Genomic DNA, 25736 nt, shown 5'->3' on the forward strand with positions numbered 1-25736 from the left:
ATGTAGATATCGCATTTGCGTTTACATATTCTTACTCAGGACATTCTGACCATTTCATTTCACTACTGAAATTATGAAAACAAATGTTCTGAATCAGTTTTCTAAGGAATAAAACTCTCGGTTCACAAATGATCCATGGTATACATAGTAGTGGCGAAGTAAAACGGTGTAGACCGGAGGATTAAACATTTTGAAGGCCGTTTACCGGTTTCTCAACGATCCTTGCTAGTCAAAGCGTATTTTCGTCCGACGTATGGTGGCGCACGATAAATTGAAAGAACCACCTTATACCCCAGCTGACAAAGATTCGTTTCGATTTCCAGACGGAGTACAAATACTGCTACGATCTGGTCCTCCACTACGTATTGCACTACCTGAACAAGGACATGAATGAAAAGAAGTGAGACAGCGAGTTGAGGGACGAGCTGTGGTTCATCGAGTTTGGTAGGGGTGCGGCGCTGCCGTTGACGCCCGAAGAGGCCCCGGTGGACGGAGAGCCGATCGTGCCCTGCGCACAGGGGAGAATCGTTATAGAAACAGCGCGGCCAGCGCCGCCCCATTTTGCGACCTGCTCGACGTACCGGAGGCGGCCGAGGCTGCTGGGGGCTAACAGCGTGTCGAGTTTCGGGTACACGGACGGGGGCAAGGGAGCCGTACCGAGGGGTGCTACCCTCCCTCAAAGTCCCGCAGCCCGTCCCGAGGACCTAAGAGTGACCCCCTGGTACCTGGACGAGCCGCCAGGCACGCCCCTGGCCAACGACCACAGCGCGCACCCTCTCCTCCTCATGCACCACGGGGACCGGGACTCGGGTCGGGGCGAGCTTTCCTCGACGCAGAACAGCAGCGTAGAAGGCGAGTTCCCGCGGCCCTCGGGAGCCCTGCAGCGGAAGGCCTACATGGACTTGAGGGACGCAATCGCGCTGCTCGACGAGACCTGCCCGAACCCGGATGCCTCCGAACCTTCGCCCAGGACTCCGAGGACCCCGCTGACCCCACATCCGAAGAGCAAGAGGGCCCGGTCGAAGAGCAGTGACAACTCGTCCAACTACAGCAACGAACGTCTCAGCGAAAAGTCGATGGATCCATCGCGGAGTCAGGAGCGAGAGAAGAAACGACCCTTCCTGAGGAAGATCGGGATATCGAAGACCGAGGACAGGCCGTTTTTGGCCAAGTTCGCGCCCAGGATCATCGGTAAACCTTATCTCGAGAAAATCGGGCCCAGCAAGGCGGTGGAGAGACCGTTTCTCGAGAAAATTGGATCCTCAAAGACCATTGACAAGTTCACCTTCAATCTTCCCGCGTCGAAGGTGCACTCCTCGACCTCTAAGAACCCGCCCGAGGAACCGGTCAGGTCGCCAGCGCCCAGGCTGGTCCCGAGGGACGCGAGGATCTCGTTCAGGAAGCGGTCCGGCAAGGGTCAGCTGCAGAAAATGTACTCCTTTGAGACCGAGGATCTGAACAGTTTCAAGGGTTCGATGAGCCCGATGAAAAGCCCGCGGGATCCGCTGCGAGGCGCCTCTCTCGACGACGTCCTCGAGTCGGGACCGAGCTCCCTGCCGCCGCTTGACGTCACCGAAGAGCCGAACGAATTCCCAGAACCGGAGGTCAAGTCGCAGAGCGTCGCGGAGCTGGTAAAGTGCCGGATAATGTCCAGCGAGGAGATCATCTCCTCGAGCTCGTGCCTCAGCTCGCCCCAGGAGGCCGTCGGCTGGGGCAACTCGCCGAAGAGAAAAAAGGACGCGGCTTCGCGGACCCCAAACTCACCGACGAAGCGGCGGATATCCGCGGACTCGCCGGAGCCACCGACGAAGGAACTGGCAGTCTTGAAGCCCGGCGAAAGCTCGCCGACCAAGTCCAGGCACCCCGTCTTCGTTCAAGGAAGCGCGACGCTTCCGAAGCAAAAGGACTCCGAGTCCTCGAGACGGCAGAGGTCCGAGGACATCTTGGACAAGATGCAGGATACCGGCCGAGGAAACGATCGCGCGAACTTTGAGCGCCGCGGCATATCCTCCGACAACCTTAAACTCTCGAGGGAGATGTTCATCGCTGCGGCCTTTGACCCACCGTCGCGGTACCAGAGCCAGGACATCTGCCAGCGGAGGAAGGAGACCGGGGGTAGCAGGAGATCGGAATTTCCCGTTTCGGAAAAGGAGACGTCGCGGGAAGCGTTCAAGCAGCTCCACAGCAAGTTCGAAGCTGGTGACGTATCGCCGTCGGCGATGAGCTGCTCCGTCAGGTCGAGGCTCCAGCTCTACCAGGGCGAAAGGACGGAGAACTCGACCTCGAACGAGCGCTCAGTCGAAGGCGAGGAGGAGGAGGCTCACGGTGAAGAGGGTAGAGCCAGGATGACCGGACGAACGGTGCGCTCGGTACTGAGGAAGCAAAAGAGCATCGACCAGCAGGGTGACGTTCAGGAGGGTGAAGCGAGATCGTTGCGCAAGCCGAAGCGGCGGATCTTCCACGAACCGAGCCAAGAGACGATGGACCTTCTGACCGAGCTGCGGAGGGTGAAAAGCCTCTTGAAGACACCGTCGATCGAGAAACTCGACAAGGCGGAGGAGATGCAGCCCCACAGATTCCCAAAGAAGGTCCTCCTTACCGACCGGGAGTTCTGCTTGTCCATCGAGCGCGAGAACAGCCTGAGGAGGCCCAACTCAAACCCGGAACCGGAAGCGGAGGATCTACAGCCCTGCACGCTTCCCGGACCCGCGCTCTTCGAGAAGAGGTGCTTGTCGCTGGATTACGCCGACGAGGAGAAGCTGCCGAGGCCGGAAACGCGAGCGATATCGCTCGCCTCGGCCAGGAGTCCACCGTCCGAGACGGAGACCACGAATTCTCTCGACTTTGGCCTGATATGCGACTCGAAGAGCTACTGCTCCGACGTCTTCAACACTCCGTCCGACGAGGTAGAGGCCTGCAAGGAGAAGACGCCAGAGGGGATCGCGGAGATCGACGCATTCGGCGATCAGAGTGAAGCGAAGCCTGACCGAAACCACTGCGCGGAAGTCGACATCGCCATTCCCATCGATCAGAAGGCCAGCCCCAGACGGAGGGTCCAGATTCAGGCGAGGACGAGCGACCTCTACGAGATCATTTCCCCCAGGTCCACGCCGTTCAGGGTCAAGAAAAGACTGAGCAAGATATCAGTCGAGGAAACGATGAAGCAGGAGAGTTTCACCATCGGGAAAACCGCCGTCGACTGCAGGTCAATCGTTGTGCAGAAGAGGAACAAGTGCTTACCGTTATAACACTCGGTCATTTTAACCGGCTGACGCGATCGACGTCGTTCGTTTAAGGATCGATCCACCGATGCCTCGGAATCGAAAGTTAGGAAGAGAGCGAAAACCGTTTGAAAAATCTCTAGTAGCGTCGTTTGTACCAATGGTGGTTAACACGAGTAAGAAAAGTATTTTTACTACGTGATATTAATGAATTTGAGCAGAGTCGAATAACACAAGCCAAGGTATCAAGTACTTGAGAAAAGGTTCAGAACCACCAAAATGATTACACACTACTCTTTTTTAACCAACTATGATGGTTTTTGGCTCATTTTCTTCACCACAGAGATCCTTGGTGACCGTTTTGAAAATCTTACCAACTTCAGTTATCTTCAGAGTGGATAAAGTTCGACAGCAGTTTCATCTTTGCGTTATAACCGTGCCATCATTTAAGATTTCTTAAATGGTTTTCTGTTCGGCGAGTAAAATGAGCTCAAACATGTTGGAATTGAATTTTTGTTTAAATCAGCAGAGTTTGATCATTTCGAACGTTCTAATGACGAACCTTTTCTGAAATTGTTGATTACATCTCGACTTGTGCTGTTCGAATTTGCTCAGAGTCGCTTCTACGACACAGTATGAATATCGTTCCGTTCGACTTCCCTATCAAAGGCGAAAATAACAGTGCTGGAGACTTTTCGAACGGCTTTTTTTCCTCTCCCAACTTTTGATCTCGAAGGCTTCGGCACCGGCCAAATTGTCTCGGCGTCGAAATCGCCGTGCCGAGTTTGAGCTTCTCTAGCCGCTCTTCGTGCTCTTTAATAAACACACGGGACCACACCGGATGAAAACAGGTCAAGAATTGTTACAGGTAGTCGATGTGACGATCGGGGTGATGATTCGAGTGCCGATGAGGGATCCCGAAAGTCAAAGTCGGTGAATCGCGCCGAATTGAAACCTCCGATCCTCTCTACAGCCTCTGAGCAAAGATCCAACTCCCGACGGATTTGCGGTCTTGTATTGAATCGTATAACACGAGCATTGTTGTCTTGTTCAGCGTCTAGGTTCTTCTGCCTACGATTTCACAGTGCCTCCGGTACCGAAATTTCAACCAACTCACACCGACACGTTTTCTAAGTAATCTGACGTTGATCTCTCTGCAAGTTTTTCGGTTCTCTCTACAGCCAAGAGAACGAATCACGGTGCTTTTTAATTCTAATCCTTGCGAAGCGTGAAAAGAAAGAAACAAGTCTGAAAGCCGAAACGAAGTATTGGAAAGTTGATTGATATCGGTTTCACAGTTTTCGTCGATTTCTGCAGAAAGGGTTAAAAGACGGTGCTGTTGTCAAATGGGAATTATACACCGAGCTGGTTTATCGCTAATAATGATACTTAAACTCTATTTACAAGGGGTCCAAAGAAATGTATGCTCTTCTGTATCCATTGACATTGTATACATTACATGTATTGTGTTCGTCTAAATGTCTTAATTGCCGAATCGTACTGGCACGATATTGTAATGCGTTGTTTAATTGCGACGTTAAAGTTGAATTGCACGCGTGTACGGAAAGTTTTTTCAATCTTTTTCTAATCTCGTCGCAATTTTACCATCATTTTCACTCGCGCGATTAATATTGTTGATCGACAATTTTGTACCCATCTTTAAAAACGAAAATAAACCAACACCACCTAAATCGTTTACATAACAAACAGTTATCGTCAATTTGTAAAATTTCGATACAACTTTATCAGCATTATTTATTACCATTACACACTTCGTATGTAAAAACAAAAAATGTACACCGTGCACAATGTAATATCGGAGCAAGTTGGACCATTTTTTCGTAAACTGTTGTATAGAATAATTATTCGCGGCCGAAAATTACAACCCTCTAATGCGAGAGTTCTGTCGTCTTTTGGAAAGTCGTTTTTTAAAACTATACATATAGGTATATACTTACATTATACATAAATATATTCGAATGATACGCCACGCGATGTATTACGTGTATTTCAATTAGTGTCTACGTATATTGATATATAATTCACGTAACTAATACTCGATGTCTTCGCGTAAATTCACTGCGACGAAGTTTGCTATATGTAACATAATAATATTAATAATAATAGTACATGGGTAGGTAACGATGAAATATTACGGATTATTTACACACATATATGTATATATATATATAATTATTGTTATACTGGAATGTTGAAATATTATAGAAGATAATAATAGATGACCAATGTTACGTTGTACTTGGTTTAAATTGTATACCCAGTCAATGAATACGTTTGAATTCGTCGCCCTGGTTGAAAATTATTCTCTGAAAATTTCTCCGAAGAAAAATCGAAGGACACAAATGACTAAATAGGATTCCGAGTAACGTTTCGACAAAGAACGGAAAAAATGCGAAATCAATTTTAAAAATGTTATGAAATAAAAGAAAAATCCATCAAAATTTACAGACAACAATTTCACCAGAGAATTCATAATTCTGGGTCGAATGAATATTTATTCGATTATCGAGTAACATTCTAGGATGATGCGAAATCGTTAGCCATTATGCGTAGAAGAAAAAAAACGTCCGCGAAGTAATTTCCTGCAGATATTATAACGAATTACTAGTAAATTTTATACTTATATTTTATTCTGTACACGTTATGAATATTTTGTAATCGGGATACGTTGTAAACGAACAGAGATATTTTAAAGCACAAAGTTACGGGATCCAAGGGGAAAATATTTTGCTCCTTGAAACCCAACAGATACGTTATACGACGGTACTTTAATAATCCGTGTTCTTTGAGGATAACCTCCACCTATCGTGCAGAAAGAAATTGAATTTTTATACAAGGTATGATGATTTTGAAACGAAGAAGAAGTGATCAGAATAAAGACCGCGAGAAGAAAGCTTGAATTTTCAAAAGGTGACAGAAATCCCTCAATTTTACAACTGCACACATACGTAGCCTAAATTGTTGGTTTGAATTAACGGAACCGTTCAGTTCTGTTTGTACGGATAACTGATTGAAGTTTATTGTACAGAGACTTATTCAATAATTTTCTTATACAATATCGTATAAGTATTTTTTTAACACTATAATTATAATACTTTAGCCGTTTTTTCAACGACTGAAAGTCAATGTCGGCAATTCTATCGAGATCTGTCCATCATATTAAGATTGTAAACATCTCTCGGGACTGAGATTGCTGGATTTTCAATTTCATACAACAATTTATTTCCAAAATTTAGTTACGGGCTAATTAAAACGTTCGATTAATTATGTAAACTTTACCAAACTCCGATTTCCTTTATCTTTCTTCACAGTTTGTAATGTTCTTACGTTTTTACACACGCACATACGCACACACACTCCCACACTCATTGCCAAAATGATAAATCTAGCAATTAAGGTCCTTTTGTCGAGCAGTGCCTTGTTCATGGATATGTATTAAACGTAATACAATTAACATTAATCTTGTTGAAATGTCATTAAACTCCGACGACAAGGATTATACAATATCCGTCAAATAGCAATATTACGTAACGCACCGATCAAGCATTAGAAACTGTTTTTCCCTAAAACGAGTAAAAACCGTTCCATAATTTTTACGCCATCGGAAGTCGACCATGTAAAAACAACAATAAGTAGACAATTTTCTTCGCATGATTACCGTCGGAGTGGTGTAAGATATTTTAGCAACAAGATACATTATTTATACATTATATACATATGTAAAGAACATAACCGTTCCTCTTTTAATTTTGTAGGTGTATAAATATTTAATACATTGATATCTACGCATAGAGACAGATATAATCGTCAACGCGATAATATATGTATCGCGTTAAGTTAATCATTAATTACAACGTTGTACGATATAATATATTATATCTATATAACTACAAATAAACGTGAGATAATTGTATACTAGATAATATTCGTAATATATTTACATTTAGGTATTATTACATACTTAATGTACTGTAAACCTAGTTGACGAGATGTGCCAAACAAATACAATTTATTATATTATATTGTATATTGTATGGAGTTGGTTGTATGTATTTGTATTCTATTATATGAAAATACGCGCGAGTGTCAGTTAGCAGGACATTTGAGCGTATACTAATAACATAAATATTTGTTTCGCAAATGGCTGTGCGTATAACTAGGCATTCGATGCACCATCTTTATTTTATACGTTAATTAAACTTTCTCCTCAAATATGATTCCCTGTCGGAGAAATCACTGTCATATTTTTAACACAGGCATGCATTTACGTCCATTGCTATAATTGAGAAATCACTTTGTCTGTTCTTCTCACTCATCGCCAATCATCAATCACAAACTATCTACTGGTTTTTCATATCTTTGAATAACGATGAAATTTATAGGGAAATGAATAACGTGTTGCATCGAGCGCCTGATGAAGCCAAAATTGAAACGCCGCATACAATATGTATATATAAACATATACATAGATAGATAGATAGCATAAATCTATTTTTTATCATAATAGATATTCAATATTTTCGTTTCTCGCTGGCGAGACATCATTTATATTATTTAATCGTTTGTTATATAGGGTAATAATAAAGGTAAATTCGTTATTATGCGTTGTTATTGTGATTTTAAATGACAAAAAAAAATAAATAAATGAAATAATATAAACACACACATATATATATATATATATATATATATTAGGACTAATACTTGACAAATTAAAAAAATTTAAATAATGCAGTTATAGTTGAATATATGATGTTTGATTTAAAAAATTATAGATTTTTACTTACCGTTCAATTAATTATTAATAAGCGTATAGCGTAACATAACTATATGTACATGCTATTCCGCAACGTCCGACATACATACATACATAAATGTTCCATTTAACAGTAAACGTCATATATAATACATACGAACGCGAGAGTGATCTCACGATTATATTTCGCTTAGATTTAAATTTAAGGAGGTTAACGAAATTTTTTTCTAAACTGAATCGTTAAATACATAGTATTCGTTATGATTATTACAACATTTGATTGTAATCTTATTGTACGATAATGCCGAATTATTACTTCGGAAGAACTACGTCGGTGTTAATCTTGTATTACAGACGTATATACATATATATATATTAATATATATATATATTAATCAACGACAAATATATGTATAATACATAGAGAAAGGTAATTAATGTGGATCTAGGGTATTCGATAATAATCATGAAACATATAAAATGATACAAATGCTAGAAATAAAATCCAGAATGAATACTCCTAATACGAAAAGTCAGCCACACAAAATGATCGTTTATTTTTTACATTTTTTTCTCTGCGCAAAACAAAACGTACAATCGTAAATCCGATAAGTACATGAATTTTCATTTTCAATCTATCGGTTTTCAGGCATTAAAACAATAGCCGAAATATTTTCTTTTCCAAATATTTTTTACCCTGTGTCTCAATTATTTCTATCAATTAATTTTCCTCCCGTTCTATTTGATTATTAAATATTTTCGAATAATATTTTTACACGCATAAATTTGAAAAAAATCCTAAGAGATCACAGTATAAATCAAACATGGTACGCGTTATATGAACATAACAGAAAATGATTTTTTTTTAAGGGGGGCCGTAGACGATTTCGAAGCTCTCGTATATATCTCGAATTATCCAGGTCCCACAATCTGGAACGCAAAAAAGGGCGTAACAGCCCCATTCTACATTTAATTTCTGAACAAGACCACTCGAATATATCTTCATTTAACGCAAAAATGAAAAAATGGCACAATTGCAACGAGCCTACTATCGCGATTTCGAAGAAATCGTGCCATTTCTCGATTTTTGCGTCAAATGAAAATTTATTCAAGTGGTTTTTTTCAGAATTGAATGTAGAGCGGGGCTGTTATGCCCTTTTTTGCGTTCCAGATACGTGGACTTGGATAATTCGAGATATATACGAAGGCGTCCGACTACGGCCCACTTTAAGTATAAAATTACAAGAAGAAAAGTAAATAGATTGATAAATATTATTGAATAAAAATCTTTAGACAAATGTAAATATACTGTACGAGCGACTGATAAACGTTTTGTAAAGTGTGTGATAAGTGATTAACAATTGGTACTGTTGTTGTAAATAATAAATAGGTTGTATATTGTAATTTAACGATGATTTTATTAAGCGACATATGTACCAGTTTTGCACTTTCGTTTATTTTATTTTGCGTTTGTGAACATATTTTATTATAGGTGAAAACTTCACGTATGTAAATTTTATCAGAAAATCTCTTTTTTTTGTCATTGATCTACTTTACTGATAAGGAACATCGGTTTGGGTGTCCCCCTTCGATTTTGTTGCGACTCATGTACATTTGTTGTAGAACATGGAAAACTTACCGACACGTATTTCCGTTTGATCGGTGGAAAAACGGTTTAAAGGGGTGAAAGCGACTCCCAAATATGAAAACTCAGTGGGGTAGTTTCTCAGTTTCGTATAGAAGCGCGCTCGATCTTTCCATGAAACTCACGCTGACATATTGCTATTGACGAATGAAACATTTCAGCGTTGGTTTCATCCAAATAGATCAAAAGTCCATCAAGAAATCACCCCGTTGGGTATCCATTATTGGGGGTCGTTTTCGTCCTTTTAAACCGTTTTTCGGTGCATAAAAAAACCTGTCTTTTAGTTTTCGATGTTCTACATCACGTACATGAGTTTCAACGAATATGAAGGAGACGCGTAAATTCATGTATGAGTAATTATGGTGTTTCCATAAATTTATTCAGAGTCTGCATGTTCTTGTAACGGAGAAGTTGTCAAACTTTGGTCACTTCGACTAATCAAAAATGCCCAAGTTATACATATTCTTGGAATGCTGGAGGGTCCCATTGGACCCATACTGTAATACCCTCGTATTACGGCCTCACCCTACCTACACTTCTTGACTAACATCAGACACGACTTCAAGATTTCGTGCTACCTTGCTCAAATCGCTTCGAACACTACGAAGCAACATGCACAATTGCTCCAACTCTTCCCGGAGCTGTTTCAACGTTGCCAGTTGGTCGTGGTCGTTCATGGTGCTGAATGCCACGGGAGCTGTGCGACCGGATATCTACTCAGAAACTCTGAACATTTAAAACGAGAATTATACGAAGCCCAATGACGACTTTCAGTACTAAGATCCAGTGCGTTACTACACTGGTTAACATTTGACGTCAGTAACAAGAATATCTCAATTACCCAGGAGACTTTTCAGATTTACCAACTCGGATAAAAGATTCAATCGACCGCTGAGGTGAAGTTTTGTCAGTTGGTAATGCAGAGAGTCTTCTTCTTTCCGGACCGATCGGTGCTTGTAGTAAAACACCGATAGATGTCAGGAGAGATACTTTTCTTCGGTATTAACGTCGCGTGATTTAATTACTAGCGGGAAATTGGAACGAATACAAATCGGACGAACCTGTTAACAAAGTGCAAAATCATAATAGCTTTTCGTGGAATTCGAACAACGAGAATGGAATTCTGTGGTTTGACTTGTCACGCAGTGGTAGCATCGCGATTAAGCATGTGCAACGCCAGATAGAAAAAGATAGAAGAGGAAGAATGGGAGCGTGAGAGAGAAGAAAGGAAAAATAAATAATCATAAATGACATGTGACGGTGATTCAATGGTGGAGAGATAGAGCTCCATAAACGTTATTATTTCACTCTTGAATTGTTTAATCTAATCTTTGCACGCACGCGTGTGTTATTCGATTGGAATAACTTGTTCTAATTATACGCGAGTTAATGCAAAATAAAACGTCTGCATATATAAGCGTTCAGGAAATGCCGGGGTACAGTGTTTTTTTTTTTTTTTAATTTTTATACAGCATTATCTGCAAAGACCCGTAATGCCAGAGGCATCTGTTTCGAAATTTCCACAGTATCCTGAACGACTTTATTTATAAAACTGAATAATTTTCTTCAATTTCAAACTTGCGGTCGGCTACCAATTAAACAGTTGTAATTATTATCATAAAGTTTCGACGGATTTGACCTTGCGTAATGCGATTTTTTTTTTCTTTTTTATTATTTATTTTTATCCAATTTGTCAATCTCCGAAAGGATAAAAGAGGCAATCTGCTCGAAATAAATTATACGTTTTAAATTTCTGAATTAGGGAAACAACGATGGTAATAACAATGTGGACGATAAAACCGAATCATATATTAATATATTAATAACAATCGTATCTTTTTCCAATGTGCCTTACTAAACCTTGTTGTACCTTAATACCACTTATATACACATCCGTGAAATCCATGAAAACATCGATTCAGATCTGCTTTTCGAAACCCGTCCATTAGTAAAAGGTTTCGGTACAACCGGTAAACACTTAATTGAAATTGCAAAGGATGCTTGGTCACCCAACAATAAGCCTTAAGGATTTCCGCAAAGGCTATTTGGTATTTACAAAAATGACCACGAGGTCGATAATTAGGACCGGATTGTCTAACAAACTGCACGCGAACGCGCTAATTACCCTCGTCGGCTTTGCTAGGCTTTATCGGGACAAACATCGTTTTCCGCATACTTAATACCCATCCGAAATCCCTTGTCATTGTAGATTTTGGCGTAAACAACTTCTTTGCCGGGCTCAAAATGCAGCACTCTACTTATCCAGCCTATGTATACGATAGTTATACAATGTTTCGAACATGCAATAACTCAAAGCTAATGACGGTGAACAGATTTATGCAGTGGATGTGGAATGTGAAAAAGCTTGATTCTACCTGCATTGCATAATGGTAAATTTACTGTTGCTGAAAATACTAAATCATCATTAAAAATACTGATTTTTGCGGTAAGTCTCGCATACGAGTCTCGCAGTTTTTTTTACCTCTGTTCGGCCGCAATTCGACGATAATAAGGAAAATATCAATATATCAAATATCAATATAACTTTATTACGGGGATCGTATATAAATATTTTTATATAACGCAGCTCAGTCGTTTCTAAAGTAACGAATCATATATTCATACTGAAATTATCACATCGGCGAGAATATGAAGAACGATTTCCCATCAGGGTATATAATTTAAAAGAACGTATCAAATATGCGTATTAAACTTAAAATCCGTGATGGTACTTCAAAATTATAATGCGTGCAGTGATGTCTTGCGGATTGCGCGGAGCGAAATTTTTTGCAATCCGCAAACGCGTGGTGTTGAATATTCCCAAGAGCTGCCGGACGTAATTGCCTTAGCAGTTGCACCGTCTGCAGCAGCATTAATCCTAGACTGATTTATCGATATAATGGATCTTGACCAGGCTCGGTGAATCGCTTCGGTCAGATAATACCTAAATAGGTCTGTGGTACAAGGCCGATCCATCGGTATAATACGACATGTACGCCGACGGTCACAAAGCCGGTATAAAAATTCCAACGGCGTCAGGCATTGAAAAGCTGTCGGTACCGCTGCTGCTGCTGCTGCTGCTGTTGCACGTAATTCTTCCTCTGCAATTCGCTAAGGTGCGCCATACACACACCTCAGGGCTCATCGTCAGCTTCGATCTACCTGCGAGAATGGCATCCGTGCATGTATATGCCGATGAAAATACGCTGTTTACTCGATGGAAGAAAAGAAAACTGCTGCTCTGATATTCTCTGCATTGTAGGTGACTTTGCGTTGACAGGAAAACGTGATTGAACCAGTCCAACCGTTTAGCGATGCAGCGCTCTTGTACCAAATTAATCATCTCGCAGAACCTGGCGAACGAGTAATGCCGAGAAAAAATATACAACCTTTGAAATTACGCTCTCACAGTTTTGACTAGAGTGTAAAGTGCTATGTTAATTTTATACCTCGTGATACGTACGTCCGAGAAACGAGTGTGGGATACAAGTTGGTTTTAATTAATGTAACGAAGTTAGTAATCACACGATTATGCCTTACGTAAACGCCGGGGTATAAAATACAGCAAATTTTCACCGCTGATATTGTATTTATCTGCATTAGTATGGACGCTGTTGTTACAATTACGATACATTGAAAAAACCTACAACCGAGTGTGTTATTCACAGTATTATTGGCTGCACGTATACGCTCGCCATATCTGTGATATTAAAACGAAGAGGAAGCGCAGCCCGGCTAAAATGAGCCGACGCCAGTCGCCTTCAGCCTCCTCAATTCAAACGCGGCCGGTAGAGTTGACTTTGATTAAAGGGGCATTACTCCGGTCTTGCCCTATTAGCGGGGGACTTCCTTTTCGAACATTACCCGCTCACGCAGTCCACCGGTAAAATTCATTCTCTCGTCTCGGCGAATCTTGCCGTGAAAATAATTTAAGAACGCGCTGTAAAAACGTTTATCATCCGAGATATAAGAATCTAGCGATTAGAACCATCCGACGTCACGAGATCGATACGAGAAAATCCCGAGTCTACAGTTCAATCCACGTATCGAAATCGCGACGAACTCGTGATTTAATATGGATCAATGTTTTCATTCGCTTGTCAAATGATTAGAAATCGTACAACCTACGCAACAAATAAAACCAGAACACTAATCGGTAGGTTGACAATTCGAGAGTGATCTGTGCAGTCAATTCCAAAATTTTAATTTCTAACAGTCATGAAACAGATCGTTCCGTTAATCGAGTCAATGTAAACGCGTTACCTAGCATATCTCATGCTCGATATTACATGATTCGTGACACTGGCAAGAGAGAATAAGGGGCCGTACTTAAATTACGTAACGGAATTTGAAGAACTTTTCAACCCCTACCCCCCCTGTGTATCAGATCATAACAAAATGTCAACCCCCCCCCCCCCCCCCGTCCCAAATTGTACGTAATTTTTCGGAATCAAATAACGAAATAGCATAAAATTTTATTAAAATCATTTGTATTTTTCATTATTCTTTTATTTATTAATTATTAATTAATTATTAAGTGTTTTAATTACTGTAAGTTGAGTGATCTAATGCCAAGAGCTACCGCAGCGAGCTAGTTTCAAAATGTTAAAGGTTTGGCTATAACAGAATCTGGCGCGAGAATTCAGTTTGAATTTTTTTATTAATTATCAAAAAATTTTACATTCAATTCAAAAAATTACGTACAAGCATCAAAAGACCCCCTCCCCCGTATCGTAACAAAGTGTAACAATCGAGTCTGACCCCCCCCCTCCCTTACGTTTGTTACGTAATTTAAGTATGGCCCCTAACGATGCAACGGCTTGGCGAACATCTATCGATCCGTGCGGAAACTTAACATCTATAACCATCTCCGCAAGTGTCGGTTTGCGGAAATCCGAACAGCTGCGCGATTGCCTGTAAAAAAAAAAAGAAAAAAAAAAGAAACCATAAGTCTTCGGTACAGGGTGCATTTATAGTTCAGAGCCTCGCGGGCATAATCGCACTTGACACCCCCTTCGGATCGCACGAGCGAAAATCTGCGGGGTCTTCCCGACTCGTGTCGGCGGAGAAAAGCGTCGAGGGTGAATACCGATGTCCGTTGAAGCTCCCCCTCGGGCAGCAGCCGGTGCCTAGAAAGAGAGAAGAACGTACATTGCGGAGATGAGAGTGGGGAGGCAGCGAGAGAGAGAGAGAGAGAGAGAGTGAGAGCGGATCGCGCCGTTAGCTGGCGTTCAAATCCTCCCTCCACCGCGGATTCGAACGCCACTCGTCGCGCAAGCGCAAGACGATTCCTGGTAGCGCGAATCGGACGGCCAATCGGAGGCGGGCTGTGTCGACACCGGCGACCAATCGGACGGCTCTGCGATGAGGACACGGCTATTTTTAGACCCAGTGAGTCACGGGATATAAGGCTGTAAGTTTAGTTGGGTGTTCAGAAGTTGCCGAGACGTTGCGCCGCGCTCTTCGGGCAGTCCGTTTTCACTTTACACGCCCGAGATTATCGGTGCACAAGGCCTGTTTACATTGTTCCGTGTCCGTCGTGAGTCATTGTTTTGTTGACATTCAGGCGAACCGCGTGCAATCGGACGGAGAGTTTGAAGTACAACGTGATTGAACGTATATAATATATTATACGTATACATGTGAATACACGTATTGAGAAAAATAAATAAATAAATAAAATAAAGAAACCAGTCAACGCGAACGGAGGTGAAACTTTTAATCGTGGTCAGTTTCGTTTTCGTTTTCTTTTTTTTTTTTTCTCCCCACTTTAAAATTCCCTTCAGTGAGGAAAAAGCGACACAGTCGTGTAATAACGTTGCGAAACGCGTGTGCGCGCGGCGCGGAGGAAAATAAATAATAAACTCGTACGTGCACGTATGTAATCTGCTGTAATAGATACGCTGTCGCGATGTACGTGTGACTGTTGTTTTTTTTTTGTCTGTTTTTAACATTCGTATGGTTCGACGAACATCGCGATTGAAGAGAGCAAATCAACGGACTACCAAATGATTTCCGCTCGATGTTGCTGACTCGTGGTGAGGAGAAAAAGAAGAATAAGAAGAAGAACAACAACAACAACATAAAAAATAGTGCTACGAAATTTAACCGATAATAATCGGTGCCCGGACATTACCGACCGAGAGAGTTGTTGTTCCGTTGGTTGTGGAACTAAATAGAAAGAAGTTAAAAAAAACAAAAGACAAAGATCTTGCAAAGATCGCAACGTATTGTCCGAGAAGTCGAATAATAAGGGCATTCAAATGGTGCGTAACTCGGTGCAGATGGAGCAAACGTTTTACGAGGAGAGTGCGATATACGCGGCGGCTAATCGCGCGGACAGCGGAATGGGCCAGCTTAAACGGAGCCTGACTTTAGACCTGAACGGTCAGCGCGCGACGCAGGCGAAAAGGCCCAGACTCGGGCCCCTGCCACCTGCGCTGAACAACGCGGCGCCGGTGCTGAGCTCGCCGGACCTAAACATGCTGAAGCTGGGCTCGCCGGAGCTGGAGAAGCTGATAATAGCGCAACAGAACGGGCTCGTGACGACGATGCCGACGCCGACGACGCAGATACTGTTCCCGAAGACGGTTACGGAGGAACAGGAGCTCTACGCGAGGGGATTCGTCGACGCCCTGAACGAGCTCCACCACTCGGACAGCTCCCAGGAACCCGGCAGCATCCACGGGGCGACTTACACGAACCTCGAGCCGCCGGGTAGCGTCCAGAGCACGGAGTCGCTGAGCCAGAGTCTGATGATGATCAAGGACGAGCCGCAGACGGTGCCGTCGGTGTCGAGCTCGCCGCCGATGTCTCCGATCGACATGGAGAGCCAGGAGCGAATAAAGCTCGAGCGAAAGCGGCAACGGAACCGCGTGGCCGCCTCCAAGTGCCGAAGGCGCAAGCTCGAGCGGATATCGAGGCTCGAGGACAAGGTGAAGATACTCAAGGGCGAGAACAGCGAGCTGAGCGCAGTCGTAAACCGGCTCAAGGAGCACGTATGCCGCCTCAAGGAGCAGGTCATGGACCACGTGCACTCGGGCTGCCACATAATGCCCGTAAGCCAGTTCTGAACGCTCGAATTGCGAACGAGAGGATCTGACAATATCCTCGCCATAGCGCATGCATTTTCGTCGCCTGCGTGCGAGACGCCGGCAACCTCGGGTGATCGCTGTAGGCGGCCATCTTGGAGAACGAGACGACACGAAACTTGTTAGTTAAAACACACACGTATCGGTCGCGCAAGCGCGTCGCCAGGTCGGAGTGAACGCCGGCCGCCGGCGTCGCGGAGTCGCGGAGTCTCCATTTTTCATCACCGGCTGATTTTCACGATCTACACGCGTCATCATCGACGATCTTTCTCATTTCGAGGAATACATACCTGCCTGCGATGCCTGACTTCTTTCTCGTCCTCGACCTGCGCTGTTACTACATCTATTGCGCGTCGTGCGCCTTGAGTAGTTTGCGACGCTCCACGCCCCTCAAAAAAGAAAAAAAAAAATAATAATTGTAAAAAACCCCCCAAGAACCTCGATGAACTTTTTCCCTGTAAATACACTTAAGCCAGAGACTATGAGATTAAGTTTTCCATATACATGTATATATACATATGCATCTGTATATTGGATATATATATATATATATATTTTTGTCATTTGTGCATCTAGTCCTGTCCAGTATGCCCTCGTAACTTATACATACATATACCTACATTACATATGAACACTGACAACACGTTTCGTTGAGATATATTATTATATTATATATTCGGACCAATATGCTTTTGGTCGATTATTGCGCATGGTATTTGAAGAAAACAAATTTTTAATTTTTTTTTCATTCATATCTGTTTCTCTTTCCTAAGCTCTTGATCTTGTTTCGTTTGCTTAAAATTGTCGTGTATTTTGCACGGGTGAAATAGCAGATACGACGCGAGACTTCTCTCTGAGTGTAAGCAGCGCGGTACAAGTGAATTATACTCGTGAGCTGGTTTCTTGGAAACGCTAAAGCTGTTTTTCGAACTTTTCAGTTAGTTGGAAAACTTTGCCAAAGTTGTGCAAACAACGAATGTTTGGCGAATATTTAACCAACCAACGGATTCGAACGATGGGTAAAAACTCAGTCCGTACTAGGCGTGGAATTTCCGATTTCATGCCAGGACGATTGAGATTATTATACACCGAGAACTGTGCAAAGGTTCAATCGCCATTCCAGCTTGCCATATTCAGTCGTACCTACGTTTATGCACATGCATATGTATTGATTGTTATATTCGTTTTTCTATTGAATTACCAATGTGGAAGTTGAGATATTCATCGAAGAATATGAACGTAGCAGAGAGGAAAAAACAGACAAAACAATACCGAACATTCTAAGGTAAACAAATCTCTGCTGTGAATTCCCCCTCCGGGTAACATGGTACGAATTTTTTTGCACGCGTTAATTCGAAATAAATATTATACATACTGAAAAGTGGTGGAAGGAGGAATAAGAAAGATTGAAAAAATCATTATACATAGTGTAAATAATGATATTATTATATCTGTGTATATGTATAATTAATTATTATATTGTTATTGCCTGTTTTTTTTTTTTATTCCTTATTTTTTTTCCTCTTACACAAACTTGACTTATTCTCAACGATGTACGATGATAGTTGACAATCTAGGTGTATAATTCTCTTTGAATAGTTTAACTACGCGGTCGCGTTTTCAGAACACACGACATTGTAACTCAAAACATTGCCGACATTCATTAGCTATCGCGAAACGTCGCTGCGGATAGCCTGAGGCGTGTTTTTTCAGATGCAAAAATATCGCAGGAACATGTTTATACAATCTAAACACGTCGCGCTTCGTTTCGCCGTCTTATCGTTAGATACAAAAGCAAGGAAACTCGAATATATTTTCTATAACAAAAACTTGAAGATGAAGAAAAAAAAACCAACAATAATTATTTTTTCTTTTTTTCCTCTCTATTGAAGTTTACGGGACATAACTTGACGGTTATATAATTATCATGTTATAGGTATATTTATTTGTACTGTATTGTAAGTGTACAATTTTTGTTACAAAAGTCTTAGGTATTTATTATTTGACTTTGAGATTAAAAGATTGACAAAATATTATTATTCACTGTTTCTTTTGTTTCTTTTTTAATAAACGATCTTTAGTCAAGATGTGTCCCTTGGTACTATTTTGACTTTAAACATTATCTAATATATATATATTATATATAGTATATTACGTAGATACCATTATCGTTTAAGCTTCTCGTTGGAAGAGAATTAGGGAAAATTTTTATTCTAAAGTAGTCAAATATTAAAACAAGAAAACAAAACAAAAAAAAAAAAAAAACAATCCTTTTTTACACTTGTAATACGTTTTTCTATAAAACATGTTATGTTGCATGGCTATATTATTATACAAACGCGCCTGAACTTTGCCTGTACTGTGCCTTGTTCTTGATATGAAAGAATGAATTAAAATTAACAGAAAACAAATCGCCACGAGAATAACAAGAGTCCTGCGAAAAACATGAAGTTAAAATTTTTAGCAATTTATTATTGTTCTGACATTTATATATATATATGTATACATAATGGTACACGTATGTATAAAGTACGTATTTAAAAGCTTGAGCTAATAGTGTTTTTGAAAATTTTTATTCTGGAACTACCCGTGTTTTTTCTTTGCTCGTCTCTCGCTTGTATTTTTGTCTGGTTCTTTTCCACGAAAAACAACAATAAATACATATATATGTATATATATAACATATTGCTAAGCCTATAAGGAAGTGTGCTTGAGAGTTTCGGGTGACTGGAGATAAGTGATAAGATTATACGAATATTATATGATTGCACAAAAAACGTATGAAAGTAAGAACCAAATGTGATTTAGTTGTTAAGTGAAAAAAACAAACCCCATTAGACTTATTATCGTGCACAGTAAAAATGACGATTACACACTTATAGAGATATATAACCTTATTCAATTATTAATATTATTATTATTATTATTATTACGTAGTATAATAAGATTGCGAGTATATACATATAAATATATATATATTATATATCAACAGACGGAGAAATCTTTTTTTACGAATAATTTTATTTTTCAATGAAACATGATGAAAATAAAATTCAATAATATTATAAAACATCTTCAGATCGTATTCTTTTCATCTTCGTACGTGTGGTATATATCACCACTCGAATTTCCCTCACTCACAAATTTTAAGTACAAAAGTCGGCTTCAATTTTTGTTAGAATAATATGATTTGGATAAATTCTGTTGTTTTTTTTCTTCTTTTTTTTTCATCAAACTTCATTTCACAATTATTTCCAATCCATTGCTATTAAATTACGAGCGTTGTTCTGACGAACCGAATAACCAGGTGAAGATTTATAAGATAGTTATTTGACAAATACTGCGGTGAGTCTTATAGATACATAAACGTGAGTACTACCGATAAAAATAATTGATCGTTAATTCAGTAGACGTAATGCTGCATTAACACGTTGGTTTTTATGGATTGCAACTTCAACGCTGCAATGTTGCGTAACCGGACAGCTTCTTATCGTGGAAACGGACCTCAGCCTCTGTAATTACGTATTGATCTGTGCAACGAAGGGAGAAAAAATATCTCGAAAGAAATCCTGAAATAAAAATATAGAAAAAATTCAAACTCGAGGTTCGAAAGGAGGGAAGTAGCCCAAAGCGCTGCAGTCTGCATCAGGTATCTGCATTTTAATAATAATCGTTTATTTCTAATAATTTGCCTTTTGAAATGTTCGTAAACAAACGAAGTTCGCTGCGTGGGCGAGCAGAGTCGATCCTTCTTGTTGTGGCTGGTTTCGCCACTAATCAAGAATCGAGCCAATGAGGGCCGATCTCGTGTTCCAAATCCGGTGTTCCTCAAAATCATTTATTGTTATATCGGGTTATTGGTGAAGCGAACAACGTTCATTTCCGAGAATCTTAATCGGCGGTAAAGTTAGTTCCGGTTAGTACCATTTAACACCTCAAGTTACACGCGTTTCCATATTTTTTTTTTTTTTTTTTTATCAATTTGAAATAGAAAATACTAGACGCTAATGTTGTCACCACGCAGCTGGGTTTTTTGAGGTTAAATGTTTCCGTGCGTTCCCAAAACCATGAAGCCGTTATTCATGTTGAAAGACTCGACGCGGAGTTTAGGAACCTTCGAATTTGACCCTAAAAATCTCCGAGAATCGCGAAATCGAGTGATTTCTAACGATCACACGACGGTCATAATTTGAGGGAAGATAAACGCGGTGTCTCTAAATGAAGGCAAAAACTGCAGAGTCTGTCCGGTAATTGGATCTCGGCCGACGACGTCTGAGCCGACAAATTGAGCCGGAAAAGGCGCGGGAATCAAATAGAACACTGGCAGGGCTCGTCGACTATATATTTCGCAAGTTTTGACCTTCGGCGAGCTTACAATGCGGAGTATGAAGTTACGGAGGTAAGGAGGATATCGCGATCTATAGCTGTTGTAGAGTTGCGGCCGTAAAATTTTAACTGCGCGCTGTTAAAACTAAAACGGTTGACTGATCTGAACGACGTGTGTGTAACGTACGTTTTATACGTACATACATACATATTACATATATATGGATACAAATATATATATATATTTACCAGGAATCGCGATTCCAAGGCGATTAGGGCCGCAAAATTACTGTCAGTTTTTTTTTTTTATTTTTATAGTTTTTTTATTTTATCTTTTCTTTTTTCTCTTTTGCACGTTGGTATGTAAGTGTTATCCTTTTTTTCGCGAAGAATGTCGCAATTCGATATCGCTACTTTTATAGAAGCGGGTATTACAGCTCGCGGGGAGACATGAGCTGTGTTTCTTAACTCGTTTCACAACACATTTGAAAACTTGGCGCAAACAAGACGCGTTTAAACCGCGCCTTACGTACACAATAACCGCGTGCAATTACGCGAGGACCGCGAAGACTTATCTTATACCGGAAGTATACCGTACATGTATTTCTGTATACCTACCTTTTAAGTATCTTGTAATGTACAAATGATATATAATCCAAGAACGCGAATCGTAATATCGCGAGGAAGAATGTAACGTCCAAGTAATCAGCCTCATGTTTGAATAAAACGGCGATAAATGTTCACGGAGATTACCCGCATAAAGATTCAATTTCAGTGCCGCTATTTCCAACGGATTATTGTAAAGTAATTCATCAAGTTTAGTCGATAAGCGTTTCGCCGAGGTCTCGACAAATAGATTTATCAATGTAATTTCTTGTATACTTTTCCTTTCTTTTTTTTTTTTCTTTTTCCTTTTATCCACCAATGCTGAGTTAAGTACGCCAATGTTCATTAATACGTTCCCAGTGGCTCGCTATTTTCATTTTTTGTTTAAATTTATTAATCAAAACTGAAACAAGCGTCTTTTGTGTTGAAATTTTGTGTGTCAATGACTAGCGACGCATATAACAGGAGAAACAAATGATACGTTGATCAGAGACAGGTAAAATTTCTACATAAATAAAACTCGTTTCAGATTTGATTCCGAAAAAATAGTGAATCACCGGTAATCAATTAATGAACATTGTTTACATATAATCGTATCGATATTCTTAGACTTTAATTTTCGTACGAAGTTTCTGGCTGGTTATTTTTTTTTTTTTTTTTTTACCAGTTACAAATACTCTGTGAGATATTATCGTAACCCGAATGAAAAGTTCAGCGTTCAATCTCCGTGTGCATAATAGTAATTTCTATATAATCGTAACGCATCGTTAGCCATCTGTCAGGATCTATCGAAACCTTGTTGAAATTTTGTCTGTTTCCGTTGATATTCGAACAGGTCTGATACCCATAATTCAATGGCCCGGCTCAGTCTTGAGCCAACTGCGAAACCCGCCGGTCGGCAAATATAACTTTTAATAAAAGTGTCGATGCGCAGTGCGTTGATTTCATATTAGGGAAATGAACCGCCTGTGTACCTACCTTAATTATTGTAAACAGTGAGGTGAGGTCCCGGTGAGAATAAATCGAATCTAAAATCTGAATGGCTGAGAAGATAACGAAGCGTTGTCCGATCTGCCTTTCGATAAATAATATATTTATTCAGTATTAATTGTTAATTATAAATTTCAGTGACAATTATTTGTGCAACAGTGAAGTTCCGGCGTCCAGTGCAACGGTTTTGAAATCGCAGTGTCAGCCTCATGGAGGGGGGGATGAAGAAAGAGGTGACTGAAAATAAGGTAGGCAATTAGGTAAGGTCAACCCGTAGTTGGCCGGGGGCATTTTCGTGTGTGTTTGAGAGAAGAGAGAGAGGGAGAGAGAGAGAGCGAGGAGCATGAATAGCTGATTATCGCCACGAGGCGAAGAGTGTTTAAGTGGTTCTGGGCCTCCCTTGACAAAAATATAATACATGTACACTCGTACGTGCAGTACGGGCCCTAAGTGGCCCTAAGTAACGACAATAATTCCTTAAATTGGACCGATGCGAGGCCTCGATACGCGCCTGTATCGCAGAAACAGCGTCTAGCCACATTAGGCGCTTCTTCAAGTCGAAACAGGCTTCTATTTTAACGAAGCATTTAGAGGCCGCGACTATCTGGTGTATTTTTTTAGTCAAACGAGGATTTAAGGGTATGATCTATTTCGATTTTGACGCATCCACATTTTATCCGAATACAATACTGAACAAAAACACTCCCAGCACCTTTTCGTCTGAGGTAGAAATAAACAAACTGCACGGATTCTACGAAATCGCATTAGTAAATTCGTAGAATTCAAGCAGTTTCTATATCTCTGCGCAATTCGCGCTACATTTTCTTGCTGTAGTTGGTAACTTTGATTTTATTCGTTTTTGTTTACCAACCGCAAGTAGAAATATTCTTTTTTATGGGGTACGAAAATACTGCAAGATTCCGGAAGTTTTTCACTATTTGAAAACTGACTGGATAACTACTCGAATCGTTACAAGCGTTTCATGTATCCAGTGTATCAGACTTACGGTAATATTTTATACGTTGGCCTTTGTCTTTTTATCAATTACATTTTACATCGCTCTTTCTTCTTTTCCCTCAAACAAGACGTTGAAATATTGCTACGTCTCTTCAGAGTCACAAAGGGAACGCTTTCCATTTCATTTCTTTCTCTTTTTTCTTTTGTTGTAATAACGGAATACATGCATATATATATATATATATATATATATATATATATATATATATATATATACATACATTAAAGGTAGTCGCAGCAATATTCGCAGAAGTTATTGCCAACACGTCGATGTAGCTTGGAGTGTTTTGTCCACAAGGGGCAAAGTTTAACCTGCGATTCCGTACAAGGTGCGTCGTGCTTGTGTGGGTGACATGAACCTACTTCAACCTCCAACTCGTATAAATAAATCTCCGTATTATATGGAGAGGAAAAACTTTCACCGTTAAGAATATAATCCGCGGAGTGCGAGGAAGGAACGAATATGCGTTGTATATGTATAATATATGTAGAAGAACCGTGCGGAGAGAAAATTATTGACGCGCCCAAAGAAGTATAAAAAATCATCAAAAAAAAAAAAGCCACATGTACTTTTAATACGTATTGATGGCTAGTCGTGTAATTATAGGGTATGTATAATAGGAATATTTTATTTGGCGATAAATTCAATTTGTAGTTATAATGCGAATATATACCTATGTACATATAATATATGGATATATAATGGGTGTACATAGAATAGCGGAGAATCGTTCGAAACTGAAGAGAATTTAAAAAATGATAGAAAAGAACGTTGAAATTGAAGCGGTTTTTAATCAAGGATCCGCGTGTAATGTGAACCGTTGCTGTATAATTACTTGCGAATTATATACGATCGCGTGAAATTGGTCAAAGTTAAATTAAGATTGTGCAAAACGGATTGGAGAATGAGAGAGAGAGAGAGAGAGATAATTGTGCAGACTTATACTTTGACCAGTATTTGGAGCGAGGGCCGAAGAACAATGTTCAAAAGTTGCGTCGATGACGATTCGGCATATTAGTGAGAACACAGAATTTAATCGAATTATCCAGGTATCTGAATCTATCGTGTTTCTAGAAATTGATCGATCGATGAAAGCGAGGATCTTAAAGGACGTTCCGACAATTTTCAAGGCGCAATTTTGTCATCTCGAGCTATGATAACGTAGGTGTTATACGGGGTACGTGAAGAGTTATCGCGTACGCGATATATCACTCGGTTATCTGCCCTGTTATACAGTCTTATCTCAGGGGCCTTGATAGTTGAGGATGTTTGAAAATAGGAGGAGAAAAAAGGAAAGACTGATCGTGTTTAACGCAACAAACAACGATGCGATTAGGACGCTCGCAAATTTCGGTCTACAGCGAAGGAAATAAAAAAAGAAGCGTCGAATAATCATCACTTGAAAAAAAATTTTATATCTCATTTTTTCTCAACGGTACAATACGAATGTAATAATTACCGCGAGGTATAATAATACTAATCGTTCGATTCAAGTCGTTGAAATTTCAATCAAATCTACGTGTTCGACTAGAAGTTACGTATAAATAGATTTTTTTTCATCATTCTGACGAGTGTTTTCGTTCTTTCTTCTTTTTTATTTATTTTTTTTTTCTTTTCATTGCAATTATCCTACTTGTTTGTTTCAAATTATTTTTCAACTACGCACAGTGTGAAAAATTTCATTTGTTACAGTAACTAGAAAAATTGAATAAAACAGGTATCGTTACTATCGTGCGCTATCGTCGATCATTTTTTGGTAATCGCAACGCAAAATCGTTTTATTCGGTTTACTCTACTTTTTTAGTTAAACAAGGTCTTAACGTCAATTTATTGTTGTACAAGCATTAAATTTTCGCAACAGTTGCCAAGAAAATACAGCAACAGCGATCGTAATGAGAAAGAACAGTAACGGATAGAAAAGTAATTTTCATTTTCTACCTAGAAGTATATTTTTCGATTGTGGTAAGGAATGAAAGTAGTTACGGACCGAGCGGTAGCCGGAAATAAAAATTTCTCTCATTGTCACTGTATAAAACACCGTGATACGTAAATTCGTACGTAA

At 40.2% G+C, this 25736-nt stretch overlaps 3 protein-coding genes and 1 long non-coding RNA gene across 12 annotated transcripts in view; all 4 read left to right on the forward strand.

Moving 5' to 3' along the window:
• Positions 1-461, forward strand: part of LOC124310184 (receptor-type tyrosine-protein phosphatase kappa) — a 107258-nt gene extending 106797 nt beyond the window's left edge. For all 7 annotated transcript variants that reach the window (XM_046773958.1, XM_046773965.1, XM_046773960.1 and 4 more), the window contains one exon: positions 324-461. In XM_046773958.1, coding sequence (XP_046629914.1) covers positions 324-404 — 81 coding nt within the window. In that variant the 3' untranslated portion in view covers positions 405-461. The remainder of the gene's footprint in view (positions 1-323) is intronic.
• On the forward strand, positions 405-7843 carry LOC124310297 (uncharacterized; the record flags this gene model as incomplete). The annotated part of the gene is made up of 1 exon (XM_046774108.1): positions 405-7843. A coding segment is annotated over one exon (2844 nt), but the record flags the coding sequence as incomplete, so codon positions are not given.
• A 7218-nt stretch (positions 7844-15061) lies between these two features.
• On the forward strand, positions 15062-19068 carry LOC124297960 (transcription factor AP-1). Its single transcript, XM_046749444.1, has one exon. The coding sequence runs from the start codon at positions 15907-15909 to the stop codon at positions 16714-16716; it is 810 nt and encodes a 269-aa protein (XP_046605400.1). The 5' UTR covers positions 15062-15906; the 3' UTR covers positions 16717-19068.
• Positions 19069-22540: 3472 nt separating this feature from the next.
• LOC124303142 (uncharacterized) overlaps positions 22541-25736 on the forward strand; it is a 74918-nt gene continuing 71722 nt past the window's right edge. For 2 of the 3 annotated variants that reach the window (XR_006907845.1, XR_006907850.1), the window contains exons 1-2: positions 22543-22666; positions 22795-22904. This is a non-coding gene — a long non-coding RNA (uncharacterized LOC124303142). Of the gene's footprint in view, positions 22678-22794; positions 22905-25736 lie in introns of all 3 variants that reach the window. The other variant, XR_006907847.1, reaches the window with a different exon arrangement.

Source organism: Neodiprion virginianus, chromosome 1 (genome assembly GCF_021901495.1).
Source record: "Neodiprion virginianus isolate iyNeoVirg1 chromosome 1, iyNeoVirg1.1, whole genome shotgun sequence".
NCBI lineage: Eukaryota > Metazoa > Arthropoda > Insecta > Hymenoptera > Diprionidae > Neodiprion > Neodiprion virginianus.